Genomic DNA, 12,801 nt, shown 5'->3' with positions numbered 1-12,801 from the left:
GGAAAGCTAAGCGTATAATTTTAATACAACCTGTCTGTCATTGTATTTCTTCTGTGTTGGCAGACTCACTGGCTGTAAACTCACAGACACATCCTGTAAAGTGTTGGCCTCAGTTCTCAGTTCAAATCCCTCACACCTGAGAGAGCTGGACCTGAGTAACAATGACCTGAAGGATTCAGGAGTGGAGCTGCTCTCTGCTGGACTGGAGGATCCACACTGCAGACTGGAGACTCTGAGGTCAGTATTCCTGTAGTTGGTCAACAAGTGATAACTGTTCACCAGATCCACATGTGTTTACCAGGCACACATAGTCCACACCATATGTGTTTGGACAGTGAAGCTTACAGTTTTAAATGTGGTGCTATGCTCCAGCATTTTGGATTTGAGATCGAATGTTTCATATCAGGCGACAGTACAGAATGTCACCTTTAATTTGGGGATAAAAGTGAGAGGTTAGCATGTTTTGTTGTAGCCTCTGTTATTGGTAATGCTGAGAGGTTAGCATGTTTTGTTGTAGCCTCTGTTATTGGTAATGGTGAGAGGTTAGCATGTTTTGTTGTAGCCTCTGTTATTGGTAATGGTGAGAGGTTAGCATGTTTTGTTGTAGTCTCTGTTATTGTTAATGGTGAGAGGTTAGCATGTTTTGTTGTAGCCTCTGTTATTGGTAATGGTGAGAGGTTAGCATGTTTTGTTGTAGTCTCTGTTATTGGTAATGGTGAGAGGTTAGCATGTTTTGTTGTAGCCTCTGTTATTGGTAATGGTGAGAGGTTAGCATGTTTTGTTGCAGCCTCTGTAACTCTCTCACTCATTATTATTCATGATCTTTCTCAATCATGGCAGTCACAGGCTTGATGTAGTCATTGCAGTCAAAGAATATGGGACCAAATACTAAACTTTTGACTAATTTAACACACTTTAACCTCTATGGGCTAGGTGGGACGCTTGCGTCCCACCTACTCAACAGCCAGTTGAATCCTGTGGCGCGTTATTCAAATCCTTAGATATGATATTACTTCAATTTTTCAAAAATATGACTATTTTACAGCTATTTAAAGATAAGACTCTCGTTAATCTAACCACACTGTCCGATTTCAAAAAGGTTTTACAACGAAAGCAAAACATTAGATTATGTCAGCAGAGTACCCAGCCAGAAATAATCAGACACCCATTTTTCAAGCTAGCATATAATGTCACATAAACCCAAACCACAGGTAAATGTAGCACTAACCTTTGATGATCTTCATCAGATGACAACCCTAGGACATTATGTTATACAATACATGCATGTTTTGTTCAATCAAGTTCATATTTATATCAAAAACCAGCTTTTTACATTAGCAAGTGACTAGCATGTGACTAGCATTCCCACCGAACACTGCCGGTGAATTTACTAAATTACTCACGATAAACGTTCACAAAAAGCATAACAATTATTTTAAGAATTATAGATACAGAACTCCTCTATGCACTCGATATGTCCGATTTTAAAATAGCTTTTCGTTGAAAGCACATTTTACAATATTCTCAGTAGATAGCCCGGCATCACAGGGCTAGCTATTTAGACACCCAGCAAGTTTAGCACTCATCAAAGTCAGATTTACTATAAGAAAAATGTTATTACCTTTGTTGTCTTCGTCAGAATGCACTCCCAGGACTTCTACTTCAATACCAAATGTTGGTTTGGTCCAAAATAATCCATCGTTATATCCAAACAGCGGCGTTTTGTTTGTGCGTTCTAGACACTATCCTAAAGGGTAAATAAGGGTAGCGAGCATGGTGCAATTCGTGACAAAAAAAATCTAAATATTCCATTACCGTACTTCGAAGCATGTCAACCGCTGTTTAAAATCAATTTTTATGCCATTTTTCTCATAAAAAAGCGATAATATTCCGACCGGGAATCTGCTTTTAGCTAAACAGACAAAGGAAAAGAAATCATTCGGTCGAAGCGGGCACGCGCCTAAGCCCATAGTACTCTGAGTGGCCACTTGCCAAAAGCGATAAAGTGTTTCAGCCAGAGCCTGCCTCGATATCGTTCAACTTTTTCCCGGGCTCTGAGACCCTATGGAAGCCGTAGGAAGTGTCACGTTATTGCACAGATCCTGAGTCTTCAATAAAAAGAGCCAAGATGAAACACTACTTCTCAGACAGGCCACTTCCTGCTTGAAATCTTCTCAGGTTTTGGCCTGCCATAGGAGTTCTGTTATACTCACAGACACCATTCAAACAGTTTTAGAAACTTTAGGGTGTTTTCTATCCAAAGCCAATAATTATATGCATATTCTAGTTACTGGGCAGGAGTAGTAACCAGATTAAATCGGGTACGTTTTTTATCCAGCCGTGTCAATACTGCCCCCTAGCCCTAACAGGTTTAAGTGAATTGGTCAGAAAACATATGACTTCTTTAAATAGGGGACTAGATGCATAAAGTGCTTTCATTTTTCTAAATGGTGAAACAGATATGTATTAAAATACCCTCAAATAAAAGGTGACATTATATACTGTCACCTCATATGAAACATTTGATCTGAAATCCAAAATGTTGGAGTTTAGAGCCACATTTAAAATGTTATCTTCACTGTCAAAATAGATATGGTGTGGACTGTATACTCAATACAATCTAAATCTGATACCTCACTGTCTGTCTTTTGACTGATACTGCTTTTAAACTGGTCTGGTCAGTCTACTCAAATATTTGTATTATACATGTTTCTATCTGCAGGCAAAACGTTGATAATTTATAATATGATACATTAATTTCTAAATAGATATTGCAGGTTTCATGACTGATATATCTGAATATGTTGAAGAAATATACTGCCACTATTTTCACCACCAAAGAATAGCAGTGTGATTTTAATATGATTTGACTCTTTGCAGGCTGTCAGGCTGTGGAGTCACAGAGGAAGGCTGTGCTTCTCTGGTCTCAGATCTGTGGTCAAACCCAACACATTATTTGTAAATGGGTAACAGCGTAAACAGAGAAAGCTAAGCGTATCATTTTAATACAACCTGTCTGTCATTGTATTTCTTCTGTGTTGGCAGACTCACTGGCTGTAAACTCAGAAACACATCCTGTAAAGTGTTGGCCTCAGTTCTCAGTTCAAACCCCTCACACCTGAGAGAGCTGGATCTGAGTAACAATGACCTGAACGATTCAGGAGTGGAGCTGCTCTCTGCTGGACTGGAGGATCCACACTGCAGACTGGAGACTCTGAGGTCAGTATTCCTGTAGTTGGTCAACAAGTATTTTGTTGTAGCCTCTGTTATTGGTAATGGTGAGAGGTTAGCATGTTTTGTTGTAGCCTCTGTTATTGGTAATGGTGAGAGGTTAGCATGTTTTGTTGTAACCTCTGTTATTGGTAATGGTGAGAGGTTAGCATGTTTTGTTGTAGCCTCTGTTATTGGTAATGGTGAGAGGTTAGCATGTTTTGTTGTAGCCTCTGTTATTGGTAATGGTGAGAGGTTAGCATGTTTTGTTGTAGCCTCTGTTATTGGTAATGGTGAGAGGTTAGCATGTTTTGTTGTGGCCTCTGTTATTGGTAATGGTGAGAGGTTAGCATGCTTTGTTGTAGCCTCTGTTATTGGTAATGGTGAGAGGTTAGCATGTTTTGTTGTAGCCTCTGTAATTGGTAATGGTGAGAGGTTAGCATGTTTTGTTGTAGTCTCTGTTATTGGTAATGGTGAGAGGTTAGCATGTTTTGTTGTATCCTCTGTTATTGGTAATGGTGAGAGGTTAGAATGTTTTGTTGTATCCTCTGTTATTGGTAATGGTGAGAGGTTAGCATGTTTTGTTGTAGTCTCTGTTATTGGTAATGGTGAGAGGTTAGAATGTTTTGTTGTAGCCTCTGTAACTCTCACTCATTATTATTCATGATCTTTCTCAATCATGGCAGTCACAGGGTTGATGTAGTCATTGCAGTCAAAGAATATGGGACCAAAAACTAAACTTTTGACTAATTTAATAGACTATGAGTGAATTGGTCAGAAAACATATGACTTTTTTAAATAGGGGGACTAGATACATGAAGCGCTTTCATTTTTCTAAATGGTGAAACAGATATGTATGAAATTATCCTCAAATAAAAGGTGACATTATATACTGTCACCTCATATGTAACATTTGATCTGAAATCCAAAATGTTGGAGTATAGAGCCACATTTAAAATGTTAACTTCACTGTCAAAATAGACATGGTGTGGACTGTATACTCAATACAATCTAAATCTGATACCTCAGTTTGTCTTTTGACTGATACTGCTTTTAAACTGGTCTGGTCAGTCTACTCAAATATTTGTACTATACATGTTTCTATCTGCAGGCAAAACTTTGATAATTTGTCATTTATAATATGATACATTCATTTCTGAATAGATATGAAAGGTTTCAGGACACTGATATATCTGAATATGTTGAAGAAATATACTGCCACTATTTTCACCACCAAAGAATAGCAGTGTGATTTTAATATGATTTGACTCTTTGCAGGCTGTCAGGCTGTCTAGTCACAGAGGAAGGCTGTGCTTCTCTGGTCTCAGCTCTGAGGTCAAACCCCTCACACCTGAGAGAGCTGGACCTGAGCTACAATCACCCAGGAGACTCAGGAGTCAGACTGCTCTCTGCTGGACTGGAGGATCCACACTGCAGACTGGAGAAACTCAAGTATGTAGAGGGTTTATGTCAATGTTCATATCAGACATGTTTGACTTTTCAGGCTAGTTAAGACAAACATTCTTACCACCACTTGGACAAAGTTGTGTGTGTGTGTGTGTGTGTGTGTGTGCGCGTGCGTGTGTGTGAGTGAGTTCAGGTGTATCCCTCAATGACTGTCTGTTCTTCTGCTTACCGCTACAGTGTGGAACATGGTGGAGAGTTCAGAATGAAACCTGGGATTAGAAAATGTGAGTGTTGACTGCTGTGAAGAATATGACTAAGAATAAGTCTTAATTCAAGTTAAGTCAAAGTCAAAGACCACCATCATTACTGACTTGGTCATATTAAATATCAGCTGTAGTTCTACAGAAGCAGAAATCAGGGACACCAAAGTTTACAAAGAGTTGACGTGTGTGTATGTGTGTGTGTGTGTGTGTGTGTGTGTGTGTGTGTAATTAATGTGAATAAGTGTGTTTTATATTACCATACAGTATAACATATGATCATTCAACAAGTCTCAAGTTACCTTAACTTCTCCTTTTGATACCTAGAAACATCTACATTAAATGAATTAGTGAAAAGTGAGTTAACATTCTAATGTGAATGATGATGATTTCTAATATTGTGTCTGGTTTCATCCATCAGATGTCTGTGATCTCACACTGGACCTAAACACAGTAAACAGACTCCTCTCTCTGTCTGAGGAGAACAGAAAGGTGACATGGAGGAGAGAGGAGCAGCCGTATCCTGATCACCCAGAGAGATTTGAGGACTGGGGACAGGTGCTGTGTAGAGAGGGTCTGACTGGGCGCTGTTACTGGGAGGCAGAGAGGAGTGGGGGGGCTGGTATAGGAGTGACATATAAAGGAATCAACAGGAGAGGAGGGGTTGATGACTGTTGTCTTGGATGGAATGACAAGTCCTGGAGTCTGTTCTGCTATGACAACAGTTACAGAGCCAGGCACAATAATAATCCCACTACCATAGACGTCCCCTCCTCCAGCTGGTATAATAATAACTCCACTACCATAGACGTCCCCTCCTCCAGCTCCCACAGAGTAGGAGTGTATCTGGACTGGCCAGCCGGCACTCTGTCCTTCTATAGAGCCTCCTCTGACACACTGACCCACCTGATCACATTCACCTCCACATTCACTGAGCCCCTCTATCCAGGGTTTTGGGTTTATTCTGTTGGCGACTCAGTGTCCCTGAAATAATAACTGCACACACACACACACACACTGGACACACACACACACACTGGACACACACACATACACACACACACACACAGGACACAGACACACACTGGACACACACACACACACACACTGGACACACACACACTCAACACACACACTGGACACATACACACTCACACACACACACTCACACACACACACACACTGGACACACAAACACATTCTGAACACACACACACACATAAACACACACACACACACACTGAACACACACACACTCACACACACACAGGACACACACACACAGGACACACACACCCATACTGGATATACACACTCAACACACACACTGGACACACACTGGACACATACACACACTGGACACACACACACACACACACACTGGACACACACACTGGATATACACACACTCAACACACACACTAGACACACACACTAGACACACACACTGGACACACACAAACACATTCTGGACACACACACACACTGAACACACACACACACACACACACACTGGACACACACACACACTGGACACAAACTGGACACACACACACACTGAACACACACACACACACACTGGACACAATCTGGACACACACACACTCAACACACACACACACTCAACACAGACACACAGTGGACACACACACACGAACCCACACACACACACACACACACACACACACACACTGGGCACATACTCACACACTGAAACATACACACACTGGACACACACACACACACACACACACACACTGAACACACACACACACACACACACACACACACGCACACTGAAACACACACACACACTGAAACACACACACACACACACACACACTGGACACAGACACACACACACACACACGCTTGACACACACATGCTTGACAAACACACTGGATACACACACATTGGACACACACACTCACTGGACACACACACACACACACTGGACACACACACACTGGACACACACTCACTGGACACACACACACACACACACACACACACACACACACACACACACACACACTGGACACACACATGCTTGACAAACACACTGGATACACACACATTGGACACACACACTCACTGGACACACACACACTCTGGACACACACACTGACACACATAAACACTGACACACACACACTGACACACACACACTTACACACACACACACTCACTGGACACACACACACACTCACTGGACACACACACACACTCACTGGACACACACACACTGAACACACACACACTGAACACACACACACTGAACACACACAATGGACAAACACACACTGAACACTCACACATGACAGGCTTGTAATATTTTCTGATCTTTTACCACTTTGCATTTTTTTATGATATATTTCACTGTTTGTGTTTGTACCACAGGAGGTTGGTGGGACCTTATTTAGGGAGGACAGGCTTGTAATGGCTGGAGTGGAATAAGTGGAATGGTATCAAACACGTGGTTTCCATGTGTTCCATTTCATTCACTCTGTTCCAGACATTATTATGAGCCGTCCTCCCCTCAGCAGCCTCCTCTGGTATGTACTGTCCTGTATGTGAGAGAGCTCCAACAAGGAATTACAAAGTATGTATTACTTTTAATACCTGCAAATGACAAATAAACTACTGGAACTCCTTATGAATGTCTGCAGCCGACAAGAGGTGAAAATATTACCGGAATATTCTGCAAAGTGTTGATGAAGACGTCACTCAATCCACCCAAAACAACATGCAGTCTTTCCACAAGACTCCCATGAAGTTATAGTGTGACGTTATGAGTCGACGTTAAAGTAACATTCTCACAACATACTGCACTTGTTTTATCCTGTTTTAGATGTATCCTCTGTTTAAACATTTAAACTCTTACAATAACACCGTTAAAATACCAATGTGATCATTTCTTGTCTTTTATGTTGGAAAAACAAATTGTACAATTATATGTGGACATACGCTCCATAGTTGTACAAGTATACATGGTTATATTGTACTTTTCATAATAAAACATACTTGAAACAAGAAAAAGCATGTTAATAGTGGAAAACAATTTTGTTATTGATTTTTACATTGCTTCTCCCTGTCTCATGTTGACGTTTGTCATGAATCTTGACCTGGAGGCAGAACTGTGCGATTTCCTCTAGATATGTCAGCAGCAAAGTCAGAATTGGCTGTGGAAAATGTTGTTTTATGGTCTTAATTTAAGGGAAGGATTAGCAGTGTGGTTAGGGTTGAGGTTAGGATTAAAATCTGATTATATTACTTTGTGCCTGTGCCAGCTAGGGAATACTTTGCTGAACTGCCTCCAGGGCAAGATTCATGACAATAAATGCCAACCTGCCTACAGGGCAAGATTCATGACAATAAATGCCAACCTGCCTCCAGGGCAAGATTCATGACAATAAATGCCAACCTGCCTCCAGGGCAAGATTCATGACAATAAATGCCAACCTGCCTCCAGGGCAAGATTCATGACAATAAATGCCAACCTGCCTCCAGGACAAGATTCATAACAATAAATGCCAACCTGCCTCCCAGTCGTCCCCTCCTTATCTTTACAAGACTGCAAAACATGCAAGCTAGTGATGTGGGGGTTCTCTCATAACCCTCAGTCCCCAGGTGGGTAGATGGCAGGTTGAATAAAGAGAAGCTAGTGATGTGGGGGTTCTCTCATAACCCTCAGTCCCCAGGTGGGTAGATGGCAGGTTGAATAAAGAGAAGCTAGTGATGTGGGGGTTCTCTCATAACCCTCAATCCCCAGGTGGGTAGATGGCAGGTTGAATAAATAGAAAACAATAGGCTACATAAAACAATCCATAAATGTATAATTATTATGTAATTAACACAAAACATTAAGGACACCTTTCTTTCCATGACAAACTGACCAGGCGTAACTAAATATTAATTAGGAAGGTATCCTTAATATTTTGTCCACTCAGTGGCTCTGACCCTTTACGTAACAGTCAATCCTCTTTACCAGGAAACCTTCTTTAAATTTCCCCAAATGCTTCAACACTGATGCTCTCTCACAGCTGCTCCAGGGCCTCTTGGGTTGAGGAGTCATTCTCTTCTAACCTGATCACAGCTGCTCCAGGGCCTCTTGGGTTGTGGAGTCATTCTCTTCTAACCTGATCACAGCTGCTCCAGGGCCTCGGGTTGAGGAGTCATTCTCTTCTATCCTGATCACAGCTGCTCCAGGACCTCTTGGGTTGAGGAGTCATTCTCTTCTAACCTAATCACAAACAAGGTAGGGGAGAGGAGGGGGGTATAGGGAAGGTAGGGGAGAGAGGGGGTATAGGGAAGGTAGGGGAGAGGAGGGGGGTGTAGGGGAGAGGAGGGGGGTATAGGGAAGGTAGGCGAGAGGAGGGGGTATAGGGAAGGTAGGGGAGAGGAGGGGGTATAGGGAAGGTAGGGGAGAGGAGGGGGTATAGGGAAGGCAGGGGAGAGGAGGGGGTATAGGGAAGGTAGGGGAGAGGAGGGGGTATAGGGAAGGTAGGGGAGAGGAGGGGGGTATAGGGAAGGTAGGGGAGAGGAGGGGGGACTTCCTCCATGTCAGGTAAGCAGCCTCCAAGTCTACCCTCACCAACTGACCAGACTGAGTGAGTTCTGAACATCCCTCTCTGTCCTCTGATGCTGCGTCCAAGTCTTCTTGGGTCTTTCTGGTGTCTCTGTCTTGACTCTTTAGTGAGTTTTTTCAGTTCTTTCCCAGGCTGCCTGAAAAACACAAAAAGATGGCAACTACATACGAGTTATAAACTATCAAAATTAAGAGAATCCCACACTCCATATATAAACTCCCAGTAATTTATTGGGTATTTACCAACGTTTCAGCATCACTGTGCCTTCTTCAGGGTGATGTCATCAATACTTGAACCAGCTTATGTAGACGGGCAGTGCAATTAGTGCAACCAATGACAATAGTGAGGGGTGTGTCATAATGATTAAATTAATTAGAATGAATTAACGAAACTGTTCAAAAAACAATCGTTTATGGCATATTAAATATTAAAAAATAGTAGGGTATAATATATATATCCGGCTCTCCATGTAATCTGATTCATTATGATCTAGGATCAGGTCCCTCCTCTCCATGTAATCTGATTCATTATGATCTAGGATCAGGTCCCCCCTCTCCATGTAATCTGATTCATTATGATATAGGATCAGGTCCCCCCTCTCCATGTAATCTGATTCATTATGATATAGGATCAGGTTCCCCCTCTCCATGTAATCTGATTCATTATGATCTAGGATCAGGTCCCCCCTCCTCTCCATGTAATCTGATTCATTATGATATAGGATCTGCTCAGACCCCAACCAAGGAGCATTAAAAGTCATGCTATAAATTCTCAGACAACCCAAAGATTCCTAGATGCCCTTCCAGACTCCCTCTGCCTACCCAAGGACGTCAGAGGACAAAAATCAGTTAACCAGCTAACCGAGGAACTCAATTGAACCTTGCGCAATACCCTAGATGCAGTGACACCCCTAAAAACTAAAACCATTTGTCATAAGAAACTAGCTCCCTGGTATACAGAAAATACCCGAGCTCTGAAGCAAGCTTCCAGAAAATTGGAAAGGAAATGGCGCCACACCAAACTGGAAATCTTCCGACTAGCTTGGAAAGACAGTACCGTGCAGTATCGAAGAGCCCTCACTGCTGCTCCATCATCCTATTTTTCCAACTTAATTGAGGAAAATAAGGACAATCCGAAATGTCTTTTTGATACTGTCGCAAAGTTAACTAAAAAGCAGCATTCCCCAAGAGAGGATGGCTTTCACTTCAGCAGTAACAAATTCATGAACTTCTTTGAGGAAAAGATCATGATCATTAGAAAGCAAATTACGGACTCCTCTTTAAATCTGCGTATTCCTCCAAAGCTCCGTTGTCCTGAGTCTGCACAACTCTGCCAGGACCTAGGATCAAGGGAGACACTAAAGTGTTTTAGTACTATATCTCTTGACACAATGATGAAAATAATCATGGGCTCTAAACCTTCAAGCTGCATACTGGACCCTATTCCAACTAAACTACTGAAAGAGCTGCTTCCTGTGCTTGGCCCTCCTATGTTGAACATAATAAACGGCTCTCTATCCACCAGATGTGTACCAAACTCACTAAAAGTGGCAGTAATAAAGCCTAAAATCTGGATGGTTGTACAGTCGTCTCAAATAAAACTGTGAAGGACCTCGGCGTTACTCTGGACCCTGATCTCTCTTTTGAAGAACATATCAAGACTGTTTCAAGGACAGCTTTTTCCATCTCCGTAACATTACAAAAATCAGAAACTTTCTGTCCAAAAATGATGCTGAAAAATGTATCCATGCTTTTGTTACTTCTAGGTTGGACTACTGCAATGCTCTACTTTCCGGCTACCCAGATAAAGCACTAAATAAACTTCAGTTAGTGCTAAATACGGCTGCTAGAATCCTGACTAGAACCAAAAGATGTGATCATATTACTCCAGTGCTAGCCTCCCTACACTGGCTTCCTGTTAAGGCAAGGGCTGATTTCAAGGTTTTACTGCTAACCTACAAAGCATTAAATGGGCTTGCTCCTACCTATCTTTCCGATTTTGTCCTGACGTGCATACCTACACGTACGCTATGGTCACAAAACGCAGGCCTCCTAATTGTCCCTAGAATTTCTAAGCAAACAGCTGGAGGCAGGGCTTTCTCCTATAGAGCTCAATTTTTATGGAATGGTCTGCCTACCCATGTGAGAGACGCAGACTCAGTCTCAACCTTTAAGTCTTTACTGAAGACTCATCTTTTCAGTAGGTCCTATGATTAAGTGTAGTCTGGCCCAGGAGTGTGAAGGTGAACGGAAAGGCTCTGGAGCAACGAACCGTCCTTGCTGTCTCTGCCTGGCCAGTTCCCCTCTCTCCACTGGGATTCTCTGCCTCTAACCCTATTACAGGGGCTGAGTCACTGGCTTACTGGTGTTCTTCCATGCCGTCCCTAGGAGGGGTGCGTCACTTGATTGGGTTGAGTCACTGACGTGGTCTTCCTGTCTGGGTTGTCTTGGGTTGTGCCGTGGCGGAGATCTTTGTGGGCTATACTCGGCCTTGTCTCAGGATGGTAAGTTGGTGGTTGGAGATATCCCTCTAGTGGTGTGGGGGCTGTGCTTTGGCAAAGTGGGTGGGGTTATATCCTGCCTGTTTTGCCCTATCCAGGGGTATCATCGGATGGGGCCACAGTGTCTTCTGATCCCTCCTGTCTCAGCCTCCAGTATTTATGCTGCAGTAGTTTATGTGTCGGGGGGCTAGGGTCAGTCTGTTACATCTGGAGTATTCTCTTGTCTTATCCGGTGTCCTGTGTGAATTTAAATATGCTCTCTCTAATTCTCTCTTTCTCTCTTTCTTTCTTTCTCTCGGAGGACCTGAGCCCTAGGACCATGCCTCAGGACTACCTGGCATGATGACTCCTTGCTGTCCCCAGTCCACCTGGCCGTGCTGCTGCTCCAGTTTCAACTGTTCTGCCTGTGGCTATGGAACCCTGACCTGTTCACCGGACATGCTACCTGTCCCAGATCTGCTGTTTTCAACTCTCTAGAGACAGCAGGAGCGGTAGAGATACTCTCAAAGATCGGCTATGAAAAAGCCAACTGACACTTACTCTTGAGTTGCTGACTTGTTGCACCCTCGACAACTACTATGATTATTATTATTTGACCATGCTGGTCATTTATGAACATTTGAACATCTTGGCCATGTTCTGTTATACTCTCCACCTGGCACAGCCAGAAGAGGACTTGCCACCCCTCATAGCCTGGTTCCTCTCTAGGTTTCTTCCTAGGTTTTGGCCTTTCTAGGGAGTTTTTCCTAGGGAGTTTTTCCTAGCCACCGTGCTTCTTTCACATGCATTGCTTGCTGTTTGGGGTTTTAGATTGGGTTTCTGTACAGCACTTTG

At 42.7% G+C, this 12,801-nt stretch overlaps 1 protein-coding gene across 1 annotated transcript; it reads left to right on the top strand.

Moving 5' to 3' along the window:
• The first annotated feature begins 4,492 nt into the window (after nt 1-4,492).
• On the top strand, nt 4,493-7,920 carry LOC145867072 (stonustoxin subunit beta-like). The gene is made up of 3 exons (XM_082971115.1): nt 4,493-4,662; nt 4,855-4,901; nt 5,299-7,920. Exons 2-3 carry the CDS (start codon nt 4,880-4,882, stop codon nt 5,868-5,870), a joined length of 594 nt encoding a protein of 197 aa, XP_082827241.1. The 5' UTR covers nt 4,493-4,662; nt 4,855-4,879; the 3' UTR covers nt 5,871-7,920.
• The last annotated feature ends 4,881 nt before the right edge of the window (nt 7,921-12,801 follow it).

The sequence above is a fragment of the Salmo salar genome, unplaced genomic scaffold, assembly GCF_965601325.2.
Source record: "Salmo salar unplaced genomic scaffold, fSalSal1 ptg000177l, whole genome shotgun sequence".
Lineage (NCBI taxonomy): Eukaryota > Metazoa > Chordata > Actinopteri > Salmoniformes > Salmonidae > Salmo > Salmo salar.
This window is presented reverse-complemented; position numbering and strand designations above follow the sequence as displayed.

Coding starts and splice junctions, on each gene's coding strand:
- LOC145867072 (XM_082971115.1), top strand. CDS start 4,880: ATGAAACCTGGGATTAGAAAAT. Junction 4,902..5,298: donor GAAACCTGGGATTAGAAAAT/GTGAGTGTTGAC, acceptor TTCATCCATCAG/ATGTCTGTGATCTCACACTG.